Below are 22,850 nucleotides of genomic sequence, written 5' to 3' on the forward strand. Positions count from 1 at the left end.
AAAATACCTTTGAAAATATGTGTCTTGTTGAACAACCTCAAAGCCTTACCTTTTGTAAAGGAACACTTGCAAGCCTAAGTGAAAAAGAAGAGTCTTTAAAAGAAGCTTGCATAGATAAAAATGAAATAGATTATTTCTCATATGTGCTAGGATATCACCAAGTGAATGTCAAGTTTTTTATAAGCATCTACAAAAACAATTTTTTATGTGAAGTAGTGCCTAAAGAAACTTGTCATGTCTTATTGAGACAACCATTGCAAAGTGTACAAATCCTTATAAACAATGGTTGTCACAACGAGACTATCCTTACACATAAGAGAAAAAGTCTTCATGAAGGAGAACTCATGGGACAAATTAGAGTTGATAAAACTCTAGAGCTTTTAAAAGGAAAACTTTTGTCCCCCATGAGAAAAGAAGTTCAAAGACATTACCTTAGGTACAATTCTTGTTTTCAAACTACGCCTAAGGCAATGTCTCATAAACTCTATACTCCTTCACCTTTTGCAAATGATCCTTGGGAAGATATAAATTTCATATTAAAACTCCCTAGGACAACAAAAGGTTGTGATTCAATCTTCATGGTTATGGATAAACTCTTCTCTAGAGAAGTGATACATCTTCATGGTTTATCTTCAAGCATAGTGTTGAATAGAGTTCCAAATTACGCAAACCATGATTTGAGGATTTCCTTTGGAAAACTTGCAACTAAATTGCACACTTTAAATTCTTATCATCCTCAAACGCATGGTCAAAATATATTTGAAAATCTAGCTCTTTCTACTATGCCTAGAATAATCATGAAGTGCACACACAACTCTAGAGGTGAGCAAACATACCATAAAGTAGTTCACAAAACTACTTATATTTCTACTTTTAAAGTTATGTGTGGGTTCAATCATCTTTCTCCTTTTAAGTTGTTACCATCTTCTATAGGATTTATGCCTAAAGAGAAAGTAACCACAAATGAACATTTTAAAATACATAAGATGATTAGAGACCACACACAACCATTAAAAGAGAAACTTTGTCCAAGGTTGCCAAAACCAAAAGAAAAACAAAAATGGCAACCTAGTAAAATTAATTTGCAAACTAACACCTATGCCTTATTTGATTATTTCTATAGGTGGATGTTTGATCCAGGAGGACAAGCTTTGGCGAAGCAAAAGGTTGCTATCCGAGATCAAGTCTGTAGATCTGAGGATAGATCTTCTCAAGAAGGAGGAGATGATGGACACCATCCAGCCACATCCATTCCCCTAGCCATGAAGAAGAAGAAGCAATGGATTTGAGGACAAATCCTTTTCAAGAGGGAGGGGATGATGGAAGAGGCCCAAGCACAAGCCCACATGCAAGCCCACCAAAGGGTAGATTTGGGCCAACCATAGAGTTATGGCCAAGAGGATCCAAGAAGACGTTCTTTTACATGTTCAAATGCCATAAACTCTAGTGTAGAGTAGACTTTAATTTCTTGTCAAAATTAGCATAGGAACTTTATTTGTAATTTTCTTAGAATTAATTTTGGCACCTAAAACACCAACCTAGGTAAACTTAGAGTTTCTAAAAAAACCTCTAAATTTACCAAGGCCGGTCTAGAAAGCCCATGGAGGGGGTGAGCATAAAAACTAGACACACCCCTCCCCATGTGCTCATTTGTGCACCCATGTGCTTCACATTTACATTTCATTTGGCTAGCATTAGGGTTGCCTTATGGTCCTCCTTAGCCTATAAAAGGAGGAGCCTACACCTTGTATTTTCAAGTTTATTGTGAGTAAAGTTATGCTGCCCATTTGTGCTCAACTTTGCTTCTCCCTAGAATCCTAGGCTCTAAACTTCAATTCCTTCATCTTTTCCCTTGAGCTGGCCGAACCACTCAATACCCATACCTATCATGCACCTACAAGATCAACACCACTCTTAGGAGGATCTTGCTCACTCTCATTCATTGCTTCCGCCCCATACTCTACATTGATTCAAGAAGAACTTCATGAAAATGCCATCAAGCTATGCATGAAGAGTTGAATCAGTTTGCAAGGAATGAGGTATGGTCTCTTGTCCCTAAAACTAATGAAGTGAATATTATTGGGTCGAAATGGGTTTTCAGGAACAAGCTAGATGAAGATGGTGTGATCACAAGGAACAAAGCAAGGCTAGTTGCTAAGGGCTACAATCAAGAGGAGGGTATAGACTATGGTGAAACTTTTGCTCCTGTTGCTAGATTGGAGGTTGTGAGGCTGCTGCTGGCTTTTGCGTGTATGAGTGGTTTCAAACTCTTCCAAATGGATGTTAAGAGTGCCTTCTTAAATGGCTACATCAATGAGTAAGTCTATGTAGATCAACCACCGGGCTTTGAAGATCATAAGTATCCCAACCATGTCTTCAAGTTGAAGAAAGCTTTGTATGGACTGAAGCAAGCTCCAAGAAAGTGGTATGAGAGGCTTAACAACTTCCTGCTATCTCATGGTTATGAAAGGGGAATGGTAGACAAGACTCTCTTCATCAAGAAGTCAAATGCAAAAATAATTCTTGTGCAAATCTATGTTGATGACATCATCTTTGGTGCTACATAAGATAGTTTGTGTGAAGAATTTGTGGCTGCAATGAAATGTGAGTTTGAAATGTCTATGATGGGAGAACTGTCTTTCTTTCTTGGATTGCAGGTTAAGCAAACAAAGGATGAGATCTTCTTAAGTCAATTAAAGTATTGCAAGGAGATTCTCAAAAAATTTGAAATGGAGAGTTGCAAAGAAGCAAGCACTTCAATGCCATCAAGTTGTTACATGGATGCGGATGCTGCTGGAAAGGGTGTAGATCAAACAAAATAAAGAGGATTGATTGGCTCTTTGCTTTATCTAACAGCTAGTAGGACGAACATCATGTTTGCGATGTGTCTATGTGCAAGATATCAAGCAAATCCTAAAGAGTCACACTTCAAAGCTGCAAAAAGAATTCTGAAATATCTCAAAGGAACATCATCTGTTGGGTTATGGTATCCTTCTCACTCTCCAATTCATTTAATTGGTTATTCAGATTCTGACTTTGCAGGTTGCAAGTTAGATAGAAATAGCACAAGTGGCACTTGTCACCTTCTTGGCTCAAGCCTAATCTCATGGCATAGCAAGAAGCAAGCATGTGTTGCTCTCTCTACTGGTGAGGCGGAATACATTGCTGTTGAAAGCTGTTGTGCACAGATTTTGTGGCTCAAACAACAACTTGCAGACTTTGGATTACAAATCAGCAAGGTTCCTTTTATGTGTGATAACACAAGTGCCATCAATCTTACCAAAAATCAAATTCAGCACTCAAGGACCAAACATATTGAGATAAGGCATCATTTCATCAGGGATCATGTAAATAATGGAAATTGTGAAGTGAAGTTTGTGGAGACCAAACTGCAGTTAGCTGACTTCTTCACGAAGCCATTACCAAAAGAAAGGTTTTTCTTCCTAAGAAATGAGTTAGGTATCCTTGATCTTAATAATCTCTCCTAAATCTGTTTTGATACATGCTAAAGTCCATTTGTGAAGACAAATAGGGGGAGAATTAATTGGTTCTTGTATATCTTTATCTGAAACTGTTAAATCTCTGATTTAAAGCTGTTTTTTGTTGCTGCTGATAGAAACAACCGACTGTTTCGTGTAAACAACCGATTGTTTATCATGTTTTATGCTTTGATTATACAAAAATCTAACCTGCTACTGTAAAAAGCATTGGATAGTATAAATGCTATTTTTGTAGGTACTGCTTCAGATTCAATCAGATCAAACACAAGCACCAGGGATTTGTCTTCATCAAATAGGGGGAGATTGTTGAACCAAGTGGTGTTCAAGCTTTGAAGAATCCAAACCCTTTGAAGGATGTTGAAGCCTTGGCTGAGCTTGCTGTTGTTGTGCTGTTTTAGTTTAGTTCTGAGGTAGTTTGAGTGTTCTAATCCACCCCTTGATTAAATCTAAAGCATAGGCATTCTCAATCTTTTTGAAAGTAAAATGTTTTTCAAACTAAGTTAAAACAACCGATTGTTTTGTCGAAACAACCGATTGTTTATACTTAGATGTTTTGAGAAAAGATTGAAAACTATTTTTCAAATGGTTGAACTGTTAGAACCAAAAAAACACGATTGATTCGAAGAAACAACCGATTGTTTGTTTTGGGACCATAACAGAAAAACTGTTTTATCTTTGACTGAGCTTTAAATGTTTTAATTGCTTACGCTCCATTCTTTAAATGCTTTGACCAATCATTAAATGCAATAAAAGAGTTTGTTAAGATTTGATAACAAACAACATCTTTGAATATATTCAGAAAAACAGATTTGAGTAACAAGATTTTGAATAGAGTTTTTGAGTTTTTTCAAAGAGCTGAGATTGCTTAGTGTTTGTGATTGATCAAAGTGTGTGGAATAGGATTCTGCTTGTATTGATTTCAGATTATCTTCTGTAACAAGTGTAATCCTTATACTCTGCTGAACAAGTTTCGTTTCTGTGTTTGCTGAGATTGGTTGAGTGTTCTTGAGGGGATCAAGATCAGCAATCTTAGTGTTGGTGTGTTGGCCAAGAAGAGTGTGTGTCTTGAGGTGTTCAAGGTCACTTTCTTGGTTGTGGTGTAAGTGATCAAGTTGTGATTGCTTAGTGGATTTCCTCAGATGGTGTATGAGAAGACTGGATGTAGCTCTGGATTTAGAGTGAACCAGTATAAACATCTGTGTGCATTCTCTCTATCCCTAACTCTTTAAACTCAGTTTTGATATTTGATAACTGGTATAAACAACCAATTGTTTCGGTAAAACAACCGATTGTTTTTACTAGTGTTGTGCTTTTTGCTTTATGTTTTGAAAAACTGATTTCTAAATCAAGGTTTTCTCGAAGTAATTTCATTCAAGGCTGAAAAGTTTGCGAAAACTCTCTTTAAATTCACCCCCCCCCCCCCTTCTAGTTTAAATCCATATATTCTAACAGTCTCAAAAGAATTTGTCATACATAGTAATCATGAGTCTTTGAAATATTTGAAGGGTCAACAGAAGTTGAACAAAAGACATGCACAGTGGTTGGAATTTCTTGAGAAATTTCGATATGTTATCAAATACAAGAAGGGCAATACAAATAATGTGGCGGATGCTCTATCAAGGAGACATGCTCTCTTTTCTAAACTTGGAGCCCAAATTCTTGGATTTGAAAACATACCTGAACTTTATAAAGAAGATCAGGATTTTGCACCCACTTTTGCTAAGTGCCAACATAGAGCACAAGGAGGTTTTTATGTTTATGAGGGGTACTTATTTATAGAAGGAAAACTTTGCATACCTCAAGGAACACATAGAAAACTCCTTGTAAAAGAGTTACATGAAGGAGGACTCATGGGCTAATTTGGAGTTGATAAAACTCTTGAGCTTTTAAAAGGAAAATTCTTTTGGCCACACATGAGGAAAGATGTTCAAAGACATTGTCATAGATGCATTTCATGTTTAAAAGCTAAGTCTAAGACAATGCCTCATGGACTCTGCACTCCTTTACCTTTTGCAAGTGCTCCTTGGGAAGATATAAGCATGGATTTCATATTAGGACTTCCTAGGACACAAAGAGGTTTTGATTCCATTTTTTGTGGTAGTGGATAGGTTTAGCAAGATGACTAATTTCATACCCTGCCATAAAGTGGATGATGCTAACAACATCTCTAGGCTCTTCTTTAGAGAAGTGGTAACACTACATGGTTTGCCTAAGACCATAGTGTCAGATAGAGATCCCAAATTTGTGGGCCATTTCTGGAGAACTCTTTGGGAAAGGCTAGGAACTAAGTTTAACTTCTCAACTTCTTGTCATCCTCAAACGAAAGGACAAACTGAAGTTGCCAATAGATCTTTTTCCCCTATGCTTGGGTCAATCATGAAGGGAAACCACAAATCTTGGGATGAGTACCTTCCTCATATTGATTTTGCATATAATAGAGTAGTTCATAAAACTACTAATATTTCTCATTTGAGGTTGTGTATGGATTTAATCCTCTTACTCCTTCGGATTTGTTACCTCTACCTAATCCACAAGAATTTGTGTATAAGGAAGGAGTAACAAAAGCCAAATTTGTAAAGAAAATGCGTGAGAGGATTAAAACCAAATACAACAACAAATAGAGAAATATATGAAACATAGCAATAAGGGGAAGAGATAGATGATTTTTGAAGAGGAAGATTGGGTTTGGCTTCACCTTAGAAAGGATAGATTCCCTAATAAGAGGAAGTCTAAGCTTAGTCCCCGGGGAGATGGTCCTTTCCAAGACCTCAAAAGAATCAATAATAATGCATATCAAATTGACCTGCTTGAGGAATATGGAGTACATACTACCTTCAATGTTATGGATCTAATACCTTTTGCAAGTAGTGAAGATGAAGAGGTAGAAGCATGTGATTTGAGGACAAATTCTCTTCAAGAGGGAGGGAATAATGGAAAAAGGCCAAACTCAGACCCAACTACTAGGTCCATGGCAAGGAAGATACAAGAAGACTGAGACTCTGCTACTGATGGCAGAGAAACCTTTCTATACATGTTCAAAATGCTATAAACCTAGTATGGAATTGTAGAATAGAACTTATTTTCTTATCAAAAGTAGAATAGGAATTTTACTTGTAATTTTTCTTAATTGTAATTAGGGTTGGATTTAGGCATCTAAAAACCAACATAGGTTAAATTAGGGTTTCTAGAAGACTCCTAATTAACCTAGACCGATCATTTAGACCTAAATAAGTCACATGAAGCACACCTTGTCATGTTTGCCTTGTGAGCTCATTTTAGGCGCCACTTTCAAACCATTTCTATTTGAATTTTCCCACCTATTTTTGTATTGAATGGTTGGACCTCTAAGCTATATAAAGAGGTGTTTGGCTCATAAAAATTCAAGATTAATGAATGAGTGAATTGCTGCCAAGATTGCATGCCTTCTCACTTTCTTGTTCTTCACCTTTCTCCAAGTGATATGGCCCAATAAATCAATCTCCATACCTCTTATGCACCTTCAAGGAAGCCATAGCTCCATTGGAGTCATCCTTGTCCATTCCAACCATTAGCTTCTGCCAATCCATATCTCAATTCTCCAAGGAACCAATTCAGAAATGGAGCCAACACCATCAACATTGTCATGATAGAAGATGCAAAAGAAGTTTTATGGCTAAGGGGTCTAGCCAAGGAGTTGAGGGTGCAATACCAGATTGTCACAGTCTATTGTGACAACATTAGAGCAATATAGATGTTTAAGAATCAAGTCTACCATGAAAGAACTAAACACATTGATGTGAATGTGCATTTTTCAAGAGAGGAGATTGCACAAGGATCTGTGAAGATGATGAAGGTCTTAACAAATCATAATCCCTCTGACATGATTGTTCAATTCTTTCGAATCTAGTTTCATGTTCCAATGAACTTCACCAACTTGTTATTCTTCTTTGGTAGTCACACATTTGTCTATCTAATTTTTCAATATTTTTACATTATTTTCTTATATTCTACACCTTTCTTTAAAAATTATAATTTGCTTAATTATATTACACACATGAAAAAATAAAGGTTGTATTGATTTTTCTTCTAACATCTATATCTATATATAAAGATTATTCCTCTTTATAACCGCTTTTAGTGTACATATTTTTTTTTTCATTTTACTCTACACCAACATTTCATTCTATTAAATTATCTTTGAGTATTTCTTCGTTTCATAGAAATCAGTTGTTAAATAAAAAACTTTCTCCTATTACAAACAACTAAACACAACAATTTACAATAACCAACCAACACTAAAAATCTACAATAACCACCTCATATCTTTTTTATCCGCCTCCACTACTCTCAATATCAATCAATATTTCCTCAATATCAATCAATATTTCGTTATTTCGTCATGATAGAGAGTAATTATCTCTTATGGTGAAAAAAAAAAGGTAAGAGCATTTACACTTTTTTACATACTAACATGCATTCATTTTTATTAGCATTATGCAACATTGATTCAAGTCCACTGTTTAAAGCGGTACCCTTTGAGAAATTGTTCACAAGGTTATGAAGGACGAAGAAGATTGTGGAGAGATTAAGGTGGTTCTCACTTTCATTGTTGAGGTAATGTTGTTTTCCTATTATTTTTCTCCATGCTTTGATGTCCCGCTTTCTCTATCATTATAAAAAAGAGTTTAACAATCATGATATAAAACATTATAAATGACTCCAGGGATATTTTTTGTTTGATGAGATTTTTGTAACATAATATTTGTTTTCCATAATTAAGTAAATAATGTACCAATGACTTCTGGTTGCAGAGAAACGAGGAGCAGGAATACAATGTAGATCACCACTTGAAATTGTAGAATTTGTGAAGTATAATTCGATTTAAATAATGCTAATGGAGTACATATAGGATAACATATTAGTAAAAAATAAGGATAATGTGTTGTATGTACTTGTGTATTTTGCATTTTATGAGTCAGGTTTAGAGTTTATGATTTTGGATTTAAAGTTTAGAGTTTCTATCTGGTTAGAATATTCTGAGTATTTTTATTTATTAAATTTTTATTGTTGTTTAAAAAAAATATTTTGAAATTGCAACAACATCTATTTATTATAAATTATTATTACCTAAACCTTTTAATTAGTTAAAGTTATCAAAATGTTTTTCTCCGCCATTTTCACTTGGACCCTCCTCTAGGGCTCTATCCCGAGACACAACAATCTCTCATTCTCATTTAAATAAGATATATACTTTATTTTTCCTGTTCTTACTTTTTACACTCTATTTTTTCTCACACTCCCATGTTTTATCTTAAAACTACCCTTACTTGAATTGTGAGTTTTTCTTCTATAATTCAAATTTTTAATTGTCAAAATTTCGCTTCCAAAATTTAACTTCTAAAAATATATTTATTTATCTGTTAAGGAAATAAACTTTTAGAAGTCCATTTATCATGGATTCCATAATTTAGCTTATAAAAGTTCTATTTGTTGCATCCTCCTATTAAAATTCTGAGGCTCTGTTCGTTACACATCTTGGAATCAAACTTTGTAGAGTTCTATTTGATAGGCATTTTAGAGTTAAATTTGAAAAATGAATTTCTATGTAACAATTTTGAAATTGATAATTAATGGTTGATTCCCACCATATAAATTTATTGTCCGGAACTCAAAAGAAGTGATGCTTTTATGAGATTTATTAATCTTAAAGTTAATTTTGATGTTTACAAGTTTAAAATGATGAAATAAACAATATACACCAAAAAGAGTTTGGATTATGCCTAAATCTTTTTTTTTTTAAGTGTAACTTTTTTAAAAGAGATGATGACATAAAAATGTATGAAGTGAGATATAAAATGATTGCATGAAGAGTTTATTATGCTTCCCTCATCAAACTAACTCACCAAACTAACTACAATTGAATTTCACTAAATAATTATAATTATTATATGATAAATTTCTTCTTCATAATAAATCAATATTATAAATTAATATTTTAAATATATATTACTCAATTCCTAATTTTATAAGCTGAATGTTTCAGAATATATTGAGCATGAGCATAAATTAATAATTTGATTTTATATAATTCATAAGGAACCTCTATATAATAAATACTATCTAAGTACAATATTCAGTTTTTAATATTAAACATAACAATTATATCTAAATAATAAAAATAAAAAATTGGATATATGATACCTGTATTTTCACTAATTAATATAATATTAATTTTCTTTCACAAAGATAAGAGTTCTTTTTATGAAAATTACCTTGTTGGTAACATATAACTTTAGGTTAAACATATAATTTAATCCTATAGGTTTATAGTTTAGTCACTACACTCCCTAGTGGTGTGGAAAAAATGATTTCATGTTAAATAGTGACACGACAAAGTTGAATGAAAATTGTGTTAAAGTGTTACTATCAAAAATTATGGATGTCCATTCAAAGATTAAAAGAGAGTATACACATTTTTTTTCTTAATCTTAAAATTTATGAATATCTATTTTCCTTCTTGGCCTTGTTCTGTTCTTTGAGTAAGAGTAAAACTCCTATACAGTTTTGCCAGCTTTAAAACTAATCAACAAGTCTAAAAAGGATAGATATAAAGCCACTTAATTTAAGATCTTGGGTAAAATTTTGTTCTCTGTTTTCACCTATAAGACATGTTCTTTCTTTCTATGAATAATATCAAGCTTTTATAATAATAATTCCTTTTCTGTCCTGTGTTCTTCTTCTTTCTTCTCTGTCGTTAGCCTTTACAAAAAGCCAACGAAACTTCTCTCTACTGTAGCCAAACTGAAGAATACACTAATACTCTTGCATGAATTATTATAGACACGTTCTTTTAGGAAATGTTTACAAAGGAAGAAAAATCTAGCAAACGTAGTAAGAAAACTGCAACATATACACTAAGTTTTATATCGTGCAAAACACATGTTACAGCCTTTGAAAGGGTGATTGCGCCGTTTCTTTCCAAGTTTATACCTATTGTTAGGAATGACATCGTTCTGTGACAAACTAATCTTTCATATTTGAGAAAGGGTGATTGCTTAATTTACAAAATTCTAAGCTATCAATCAATCATGTACCACAGTTTTGGTTGGCCACAGTTTCTTCCACCTTGTAATTTCTTCCCTGCTATGCAGCTTCCTGATTCCTCCATAAAAACCATCTATTTCATTGCCTTTTTCTATATGATGCTTCCTATCTATCATGGTTTGTCTCCATCTGGATCCAGCAGTGTATTGTGTGAACTCCAAAATCACCATATCTGTCAGCAGCACCATTTTTTAATCGGTTGAACAGCTAAAACTTTGTTTAGCAAGTAGCACAACCACATGGGATAACCCATTCTTTGAGCTCTTAAGACTAGAGGTTTTTAACATAAGGCATAGCTCATATTTTCACTTTAGATACAACTTTGATCATGTTTTCAATATGATGAATGCACAAATTCAGCTATAACTTCACAAAATTTGTTTAATTCTGTTTACTACAAATAACAATCCAATGAAAACTTGGTTTTAGAAAGTGGAACCAGATTCAGTGCAATCAAGTTTTTATGCATTCTTATAGTTGGAGCATTTATAATGGTTTGATGCAGATTGGAGAACTGAAATTTCGAATGTGTTTTAAACCTAATTGATGAAGATAAAACATAAACCGTCAATTTTCATAGGCAGTTCTCACTTTCTGAATGCCTGTAAAAAGTGAATGCAGGCAATTTGAAGATGGTAGTAGCATTAAAATGTGCAAGTGGATTCTCTTACCATTATTGTGACAAAGGCAATGGTTCCCATGCCCTTGACATTGTTCCAAATGACCAATTACACCATACCACCAACCTACAATGAAAATCTAAAATTTTATTCCAACAAGATTATGCAATATACATATAATATTTGTTCTTACCGAAAGTAAGATAACAGCATATAATGGAGATAATTTGGAAATTAGCCAAATAAGGTCACAAGGATGAGACATACCATAAGGGAAGTCTTTGTTTCTTCTCCACTGGATCTCAATGTGATCTCCAGGTCTCAAGTTATCCAAAGAGTCAGAGATGTGAAGAGCATGTGGAGAAGAGGCAATTGGTGGCACTCTGAGTCGGTCCCATTGTATGTTTTCCTCAGTTGTCCATCTCCCATGAGGTGAGTACCTGCCCCAAAAGAATGGACTTATCAAACTTTAAAAGTTTGGGAAAAAAGGCATCCTATAAAGGTTTTGGCATGACATCAAATTCCAACCATAGGGACAGTAGGGCATGTACACACAATCTCAACTTTGAAGGAATCAACTTTTCCACATACCTTGCCTGAAAAGTGTCAGATCGAGAGTCATAGCAAAGTTGGGCATCATAACATGAGAGCATGAACCCAGCATGACCGTTCTGAAAAAGAAAGTGTGAAACAATTACAAAAAATCCCAAAAAGAAGAATTACTGTACATATTACAGAATATTGGTATACAGTCATTGAGATTAGAGAAGCATAAAAAGCCATAAATCAGATTCTTATAATTACCTCACGGTTATAGACTTGAGCTGGGAACCAAAATTTGCCACTCTCAAGAGAAAGATACAGAGCCATGACTGAATCTTCCGGGAATGAGCTGCTTGACTGTGTTCCCTTTTCTGATTTTGCTTTGATCCAAACCAGGGGGCGAAAATCACCATGAAGGAAAGCAAATATTCCTTTCTGATTTTGCTGGTTGGAGATCTTCTCTCTGGTCTTGGAAGCTACATGACATTTCCATTGTCTACAAGCAGCATCACCAAACACTTTGCCCCATTTCCTCTCCATGTGTTTCTTCCATAAATGATCACTTCTACTTGTATCCCTAAGATATGTGCACACTGTTGCCACGCTACATAATTCAGCAGGTGAAAGGTGCCCAAGGATACACTCCAATGGTAAATCAGGCAAATCCAAGAGAGAAACCTTCCCCTCCTCTTCCTCATTCTCCTCCTTAGACACTAAACTGTTATTTTTGAATGACATGAGAAGAGAAAACCGAAAAAAGCTACAAGGAGTGCTTGTGCTTCCTTTTCTGAGACTAGAAACTAGCCAACTTGAAAGGCTCCCCCAAAACCCAATTGACCCTATTTTGGTCCCACTCTCCCTTGACGAGAGAGGCTTACTGGTAAAGGACTTGGAAAGGATTAGAAACGAGACAAAAGATATAAGAAAGTAAAGCATTGTAATTGAAGGATTATATATCAGAAGGGTCCAAGTCAAGCAATTTGGCGGAGAGATGAAGCAAAGCTGAAAATCAAACCAACGATTTCCTATTAAAGAGGAAAAAGATCCACCAATGGAAGAGGAGAGTGGTGAGTGGTGAGGTGAGTTGGACAAATAAAAGGTTTTGCCTAGCTCAGCGCCTTAATAGACACACACAACTTGGTCTGAGTGAAGAAGTTGTGTAACTAGAGAACCGAAAGGCTTCACAGCAGGGTTAGTTAAAGCACTTTCCACATAGAACTGAAAATAATGATGAAGGATGCTCCTTAAAAATGTGTTAGCAGCATCTACACACAGTGAATTCCCACAAAGGAGAGAAACAAGATGTACGGGCAGTGGGAGGCAGCTGTTAAGTGATTGATGGGGAGGCCTTGAGAGAGGAAGGGTGGCAAAGCAAAGCATAGCAAAGCAAAGCAGTATATTGGTTAGATTAGAATGATGAATATAAAACCAATAGACCCTCTTTAATCACACACTATGCTGGGAACAGCAGAAATGTAGTACATTAGCAGCCACGTGGGATGTGTTAGGGTGGTGTTGTATAACTGTACAAATTAATGCAGACACACACACACAGAGAGACAGAAAAGAAGAGAAAAGGGATAATTAGATAGTAAGTAGTAGTAGGAGGAAGTGGGGTGATGTAAAGTTTAATGAGAAGTGGGGTTTTGTTTTGGCGTGGTTAAGTAAAGAGGGAGAAGAAAGGGACATTATCAGAAAATGAATGATGGGTTGATGAATTACATTAACATTAGATTGCACAGGTGGTGGGTATGTCACAACAACACAAGTCACAAGTCACAAGTCCCAAGGGTGCCATAAAAGTCTACCTGTTCCTTTGCCTAACTCCCACCAAACTCTAGTACTGTCCACCCCAAAGACCCAGACAAGGGATTTCGTGGGATTCTCAATCAGTCCTTACCCATTTCAACAACCAAAATTGTGTCCTTCAACTCATTAAGACCTCATAAAATCGACCATATTTATTGCTTTCCTCGCACAAACTACACCAGGCCTCTTCCCCTGCCTTCTCCTTAACTTCAACTTTCTAACTGCATTCATCTTCATTATGCCTCCCTTCACCAAATTGCTTTCACATTCATTCACTACCATTTGCACATTATATATGTTTTACAAAATTACTTTTATTTTCTTCATCATTATATTTACATATGCCAGATATTTATTTTAGTATTACAAATTATAATGCATAACTCAGAGAAAGAATTCTTACTTTTATTAATTAAATATTCTCATTTTTTTCTTCTTAAAACCTACATTTCACTCATTGCATGCCCAAAATATTAACTCTTGCATTTCTAATTTTTATTTCTTTTATTTTACTTGTGTACGTCTTCTTAACATTTCTTCTAATGAAGTTTTATCATCCTTTAACAACAATTTTAACCATTTTTCAAAAAGAAAATATCAGTAATTAAGTAATTGAAAGTAAAATTATATTACAAATTTAAAAATTTCATTATATATCCTATATATATAATTTAAACAGAACTTTAATTATAATACATATTAAAAAAAATTTATCTAAGAAGTGTCTTTTTACCTGCTTAAGAAGAGATTATTTTTAATAACGAATATTAAAATTCTAGTTATACTTTTAGGGATATAAATATAAATTTTAATTATTTGGTTATTGATTTCTAAACATTATATCTTTTTAGAATAGTTTTTCTTTGATTTTCTGGAGTATTTTTTCATGTTTTTTTTAATTAGGTTTCAACTGTTATAAAGTGATTAAATTTAGGCTATTTTAAGTTTATTAGAATTTGGTTTGAAGCAAGTTTCTCTATTTTTCTAAGTCTTTATACTTTTTCTCCTTTTGGTTCTTCCTATAAGCGGTTTTGGGGGTTTTACATGTTCAATCAATTAAGAAAGCTATTATAATCAATATAAATAAATAAAATTATAATTATAATATATATTCTTAAACATAACTTATAATTTTAATTTTTATCATTTTAAATCATTTACCCTAAATTAAGAAAACGGATTCTTATAACCCTACACTAGTTATAATTAATATAATAAAAACTAAAAAACAAGACTAAAAGTGTTTAAAAATATAAAGAATCAAATTCTTATAAAAAAATTATATTGAAAGATATTCAAGACAATTTTAAAATTAAAACCTATAATACATATCTTAAAATATTTTTTTTTGTATTTTAAGAAAAGTTAAATATAATTTCTAAGTTTATTTATTTTAAAAGATAAACATTCTACATTATTTTAAAAAAAAAAATATTCACATTTATTGTTGTTTTCTTAACTAGTATGGTGTGCATGGTTATACAAGATAATAAAAAATTCTAGTATTTTTTATTATTAAAAGAATTCATGAGATTCAAATGATATTTACATTATTCATATATACATTCTATTTTTACTCATAATTTTTTTAAAAATATTATTAATATTTATTAAATTATCTTATAAATTGGATACTAATAAATATTGAATAATTATTTATATTCTATGATAATAAATATTTAACTATTATTTTCTCCAACATTGCAACAAGGACTGCCATTAAAATTACCCTATCGAAATCACTTTCCTTGGTAATTAAGTAAACAACGACGTTACTTAAACGTCTTGCATTTGTATTTTTTTTATCACTTATAAGATATAGAGATGACATGAACTTGTAGTTAATTAGTGATAATGTATGGCACAAACATATTAATTCCACGTTTACTCTATTGGTTAAATTAAAGAGTGCATAGTAAAACAAATGATATTTACAAGACTCAAATGATATTTACATTATTCAATATATACATTTTACTCATAATTTTTTTTTAAATATTATTAATACTTATTAAATTATCTTATAAATTGGATACTAATAAATATTGAATAATTATTTATATTTTATGATAATAAATATTTAACTATTATTTTCTCCAACATTGCAACTGCCATTAAAATTACCCTATTGAAATCACTTTCCTTGGTAATTAAGTAAACAACGACGTTACTTAAAAATTAGGAATTGTAACCATATGTGATAAATTTCCTACTTAATCTATATATTTCATATTTTTATTTTATCTTTAATTATATTTTGAATATATAATGAAGTTTCTTATTTAATGTATACAACTCGTATTTCTATTTTATCTTTAATTATAATTTTATATATATATATATAATTTTATTTTTTTTGAAGTTTTAAAGTCTTGACACCAAATTGAAATATTCAGTGAAGTACTCTATAACGACATCTTATACGATAGCAATGATAGATTGATACTCTAGATAACATTTACATTTAATTTAACAATTAAATATATTATTATTTTATTTTAAAATTTTATTTATATTAATTTTTATTAAAAAATATAAAATTTTATTATTAAAAGGTTTATAAAGTAAAAAAAAAAATAGTGTCAAATAAATTTTTTTCCTTATAAAGTTTGAGCAGAGAGACAATAATTTTGTTGAGAGAAAAGTAGGCATAAGAAGAGACCCAATGAACGGAAGTTCATTTTATCCGTTGTTGAATTTAATATTTTATTATTCTTTGGTTAGCATGGTGACAAACTTATTGTCCCTAAAAGATAAGGCTCTCAACTTAGTCTATCTTCTTACTTCTCTAACCTTCCATTAGGACAACTACATTTACATTCAAAATTCTACGCCAAAAATGATTTTATATTAGAATATTTCTATTTTAATCTATGTTATGTAAGAACTCATACATTTTTTTTTGCAATTTCTATTATATATTACTATTATCAAGGCTAAATGTTAATATATTTAATTTTCTATTTTAAATTATTGGACTTTGTTTGTTTGATCCAACTTTTCTTTTCTATTTCAGCTAGGTCTTAATCTTTTTCTTATATATATACCATGTATTTTACTCTCTAATATACAAGTGAATAAAAGTTTATTTTATATTTATTTTTCTCTATAATTAGGGTTCATCAAAACCTCTTTTTCTTCATTACGATTACGTGCGATATGTACGCTACATTAAAGCATCACATCAGACAAGGAATATTCATATTCATTTACTGTAATATGGTATCAGAGCTCTTCGAATGAAGAGTTTTGCTGCGCTTCTCTCTGATTTTTATTTCTCTCTTTGCTGTTCTTGGTTTTTTTTTCTGTTCTTTTTCAAAATCTTGATTGGTTTTAAAATCTTTTAGGCAATGTTTAATGAAAACCTTAGTCTTCATAGTCTTAATAGTAGTCACACTATTACATGCCATTTTTGTGGTAAATATGGTCATACTGAGGTTGTTTGTTTCGCAAAGTGGGTTTTCCTTCTGGTAATGTTAAAACCTCAAAGTTTTCTTTTACTAGAAAAGTCTGCACTTTTTGTAATCGTCTGCCACACTGTTGACACCTGTTATAAAAAGCATGGGTTCCCTCCTGGCTACAAATTCACCAATTGGACATCCCAAGCCAATAATATGATTACTACTGACACTTTTTCTGAGCTTTTTCCTAAAGAACAGGATGTAAAGGGGATTCAACTTACATCACAACAGTGCCAATTCCTTACCAACATTTTGCGTCAGCAAAACCTTGAGGATCCTGCCCCTCACACTCAAATTAATCAAGTCGGCACCATCTCTACAGATGAAATCCCCAATACTGAGCATTCTTCAGCAGGTAAGTTTCTCTCTTCACTATCTTCTATAAAAGAATCTTGGATTATTGATTCTGGTGCCACTGATCATGTTTGTCACAATTTGAACGTTTTTACTACTTATACTAAAATTAAACCTGTCTTAATTAGTCTTCCAAATGGCCAAACTGTTTATGCCACATATTCTGGTTTAGTATGTTTTTCTGATTAGTTTTATTTGTCTGATGTGTTATACGTGCCTCATTTTCAATTAAACTTAATATTTGTTTCTAAACTCACACACCAACTTAAATGCACTTTAACTTTCACTTCAACCCACTGCATTATACAAGACAATCTCACTCAAGAGAGGATTGGTACAGTTAAAGCCACCACTGGCTTATACCTTGTCACTACCTTGCCTGCTTCTAGTCATTCTAAACCGCATTGTTTTGCTCCTTTTATTAATTGTAATATCACAGACAAAACACTATGGCATTATAGACTAGGACACCCTTCACATGAAAGATTACATGTCTTAAGCAAACAATACTCTTTTATTACTGTTGATACTCATCATGTATGTGACACTTGTAGTCGTGCAAAACAGAGAAAACTTCCTTTCACTTTAAGTAATATTGTTACCTCTGCTATTTTTGATCTTGTACACTTTGATATTTGGGGACCATGTTCCATAATTTCTATGCAAGGTTTTCGTTATTTCTTGACTATTGTTGATGATTACTCGCGTTATACTTGGGTTATTCTGTTGCATAACAAATCTGAAGTGCGTCAACACATCATTAACTTCACTGTTTTCGTTCAAAATCATTTCAAAACTAATATCAAAACGATTCGTACTGACAATGGTGTTGAGTTTGCTATGTCAATTTTTTATGCTTCAAAGGGAATTATACATCAAAAATCTTGTGTTGAAACACCACAACAAAATGGCATTGTAGAACGTAAACATCAACACATACTAAATGTAACCCGGGCTTTACTTTTTCAAGCAAATCTTTCTCCTATTTTTTGGGAATTTGCTGTAAATCATGTTGTTTTCTTAATAAATGCTATTCCTACTCCATTACTTGATAACATCACTCCTCATGAAAAGTTGTTTGGAAAACCATATGACATTTCCTTTCTAAAAGTATTTGGTTGTCTCTGTTATGCTAGTACCATTACTGCACATAGGAAAAAAAAATTAGATGATAGATCTATCAAAGGTATTTTTCTTGGCTTCCCGCAAAATACAAAAGGTTATATTATCTTAAATTTAAAGTTTCATAGCATAGAGATATCAAGACATGTAATCTTTCATGAAAACCACTTTCCATATAAATTGGACAGTGGCTTGCCTAAGGACCCTAACACTTTATCTCTCCCTATCTCTAATGCATATAATTCTGCTTTTGATTTTTTTTCTGATACTGCACCTCCTGTCGAGCCATGTGCCTCTACTCCTGCACCCAATACTGTTCCTCCACCAGCCTCATTATCCTATGATCTTCCAACAAATAGTGTCTCTGCTCCTGCATCCAACATTGCACCTCCATCAGAATTATCACTGCCTGCATCTCCAGAAGCATCTCACCCCAATTTCCAGGAAGATCAGCTCGTCCTTACCGACAACCTGCCTATCTTGCAGATTTCCACACTGCAACCAACATTGTAAGTAGTAGATATCCTATTCATAATTACTTGTCTTACAATTCCTTATCTTCCAATTTTAGAAATGTTATTTCCTCTATCAATTCTCATCTTGAACCTCGGACGTATAACGAAGCCTCCAAACATGCTTCTTGGCAATCTACCATGCAAGATGAGCTTCAAGCTCTTGCTGCTAACAATACTTGGCAACTTACCCCTCTCCCTCCAAGAAAGAAAACTATTGGTTGTAAATGGGTATATAAAATCAAATACCATTCTGATGGCACTGTTGAGCGCCACAAAGCTAGAGTTGTTGCCAAAGGGTTTACCCAACTTGAAGGACTTGATTTCTTAGACACTTTTGCACCTGTTGCTAAACTCACTACCCTCCGCCTTCTGCTTGCTATAGCCACTACCAAAAATTGGATTTTAAAACAACTTGATGTCAATAATGCAGTTCTTCATGGTGATCTCCATGAAGAGATATACATGACCCCCCCCCCACCAGGCCTCTCTCTTCCTTCTCCCCAGCATGTTTGCAAGCTTCAACGGTCTTTATATGGCCTTCGTCAAGCTGGTCGCTAATGGTACGCCAAACTTTCTACTTTTCTTTTATCAAATAATTACTCTATTTCTGTTGCTGATCACTCTCTTTTTCTTAAATATAATAATGATAAACTCACTGTTATTCTTGTTTATGTTGATGACTTGCTCTTAACTGGTGATGACACGGAGGAAATCAATACAATTACTACATCCCTTCACCATCACTTCAAGATAAAAAATTTAGGTAATCTCATTACTTTTTGGGACTGGAAATTGCTCGCAACAGTACTGGTCTTCATTTAAGTCAACGCAAGTATACTCTTAATCTCCTTCAAGAAACTAGCATGCTTGACTCTGCACCTGTGGCCACTCCTATGACTCACACCTCCCGTCTCTCTCCCGACCAAGGCTCACATCTCAATGCTGGTGCCACTTCTCAATACAGAAGACTCCTTGGACGTTTAATTTACTTAACCAACACGCGACCAGACATCGCCTTCGCTGTCCACAATTTAAGCCAATTCATATCTGCACCCACAACTCATCATCAGCAAGTTGTCTCACGTCTTTTGCGTTACCTCAAGGGCACCCCTGGTGAAGGACTATATTTTTCTCACACTAGTTCACTTCACCTTTGTGGTTTTAGTGACTCTGACTGGGCAACATGTCCTACCACACGCAAATCTGTCACTGGATATTCCATCTACTTAGGAGACTCCCTAATATCATGGAAATCAAAGAAGCAGTCAACTATCTCCTGCAGCTCCTCTGAAGCCGAGTATAGAGCCCTTGCCACCACCACATGTGAGTTACAAGGATTTACATCTTCCTCTCTCCCAGCCTGCAACCCTGTACTGTGACAACAAATCTGCCCTTCAAATAGCTTCCAATCAAGTTTTTCATGAACGAACCAAACATATCGAAATTGATTGCCACCTAGTTCGTGAAAAACTTAACTCTGGTCTCCTCAAACTACTACCCATTACTTATGCAATGCAAGTTGCTGACATATTCACCAAGCCCCTTGCTTCCGCACAATTCTCCACTCTCAAATCCAAGTTGGGCCTGACAAATATCTACTCCCCAGAGGGGGTGTTAATATATTTAATTTTCTATTTTAAATTATTGGGCTTTGTTTGTTTGACCCAACTTTCCTTTTCTGTTTCAGCTAGGTCTTAATCTTTTTCTTATATATACACCATGTATTTTACTCTCTAATATACAAGTGAATAAAAGTTTCTTTTATATTTATTTTTCTCTATAATTAGGGTTCATCAAAATCTCTCTTTCTTCATTACGATTACGTGCGATTAAGTACGCTACATTAAAACATCACATCAGACAAGGAATATTCATCTTCATTTACTGTAATACTAAAGGCCAGAACAGTTAGAGTTCCAAAGTATGATGAAAAAGTAAATGAAGAACACAACAAAATAACCTAATATAAGTAGTAAAAATTGAACAAACTATATGACGATGAGTGTTATGGCAATTATATTCATTAAGGTATCTTTCCACGTAAGGTTGTTAAAATTACTTACTAGTTGGAATATTATGGCTGACCAACTTTGTTGAATAAACTAAAATTGTTACATGAATAGCATGTATAGGGGATTTGTAAAATAATATAGAACTTGGTGGGGGACCCAAGAGGTGTAGTAAGAAAACCAAGTTAAAGAAGAAAGAAATAGTTGATTTTGATGCCCTAAATCTTTGAGTAATTCATATTATATGAAGGGTAAAAGCCAAGTAGGCCATCATACGCACTACCAACACCTTTCAGAATTTGTATGATGATTTCATCCTATTCAGATGGAATCCATATATAAGATAATGTTGAAAAGAAACCACCCAAAACAATTTTTTCTCTCTTCTTCTTCAAATGCATTTATGAGAGAGGAATCTCTATCTTTTATCTTTTAGTTGTGCATATTTATAAGATTTTTAACATGATGAATAAGAAAAATATGTGCGTTTTTATCATATTTAAGTATAAAAGTGTTTATGTTATTAACTTATTCTATAATAAGTTTGTTTGGTGCAGTGATTAATGATTTTATATTTATTTATAATATTCGAGTTTGAGTTCCTCAACCACCATAATAATAATAATAATAATAATAATAATAATAATAATAATAATAATAATAATAATAATAATAATGTTAAAAGTAATAAAATTAATTTATATAATAATATCTTATTTTTTTTAAAATTAATTATTATAGAAGTTAATGATTTGTAATTATATAAAAAACCAATATTGTTGGTTAACTTTTTACGAATTCTTTATAATATATTTTAATTAAATCCTATAGTAGATATATATTTTTATTCTTATATTTTTTATGTTATCAATCTTTATATATAAAGATTTAAGATTTAAAAATACAAGGAATAAAAATAAATAAATTTTAGAATAGAAAGGTTGGTATATTTTAGGGTATTGTTGGGGGATGATGTTGCACATTGTTTTTCAGGTAAAGAGACAAAAAGAAGTTTTGAGTGCGATATGTTGTCTTGCTCAGAAAAGAAAAACATATTGTGTTGGTCCTACTCACATATTCTGTTTATTTCTATAAATTATTTTTTCTTATACCAAAACTCAAGCAAGCAAAGGCATCTTCTAGTTAAAACAATTTATTTAATTGTCAAGGTAAGCAAAATGGGTCGTCACACATCACTACCAAAAAGCATCCACTACTAATTAATACTTTATCATTAGTTATTAGGGAACGGTTTTAAGTGTTTACAAAACTCACCTAATTAACTATCCTATATATGTAAATTTGATGACTAAACCTACCATAAAAAATGTATAACTATTAATGATTCTTAGTGTCTTATAGAATAATGAGTCTTCCATATATTTGATTTCATCACTCTATATTCCCAAATTCTTAGAAAGCTTCTACTATAGTAAAAGAGAGCCATGCAGCATTGTTGGATTTGGGATACATTTTTCTTTCAACTACCTTCTTCAAAAGGATATTTTTGGATTTTTTTTTTATAAAGAATAACAATTTAAAAAATTATATAAGAAAAGTATATAATTACTTTATACATAAGTTATTTTGTACTAATAAAGATTTCAACTTTGTTTTGTTTTTGTTTCTCTATTACCAATATATATTTATAAAATGTTAAAATGTGTGATATATATTTTGTGTTTCTTAATTTGAGAAGGGAAAAAAAGTGGTGTCGTGGAGGAAGGGAAGAGGGACTATTTTGTAATCAACAAAAAACTAAATTATCACAAACACAAAGGTTTTTATTGTTAATAACTAAATTCATGGACGATGAGTATGCTAATTGTTTTTA

General features: G+C 32.8%; 1 protein-coding gene across 1 annotated transcript; it reads right to left on the reverse strand.

Annotated features, from left to right (window-relative positions):
- Positions 1-10,371: 10,371 nt before the first annotated feature.
- On the reverse strand, positions 10,372-13,819 carry LOC137813960 (F-box protein At2g26850). Its single transcript, XM_068616455.1, has 5 exons — positions 12,008-13,819; positions 11,795-11,874; positions 11,471-11,643; positions 11,255-11,329; positions 10,372-10,755 (listed from the first exon to the last, which is right to left on the reverse strand). Exons 1-5 carry the CDS (start codon positions 12,680-12,682, stop codon positions 10,562-10,564), a joined length of 1,197 nt encoding a protein of 398 aa, XP_068472556.1. The 5' UTR covers positions 12,683-13,819; the 3' UTR covers positions 10,372-10,561.
- Positions 13,820-22,850: the final 9,031 nt, after the last annotated feature.

Source organism: Phaseolus vulgaris, chromosome 1 (genome assembly GCF_051622355.1).
Source record: "Phaseolus vulgaris cultivar YP4 chromosome 1, ASM5162235v1, whole genome shotgun sequence".
Lineage (NCBI taxonomy): Eukaryota > Viridiplantae > Streptophyta > Magnoliopsida > Fabales > Fabaceae > Phaseolus > Phaseolus vulgaris.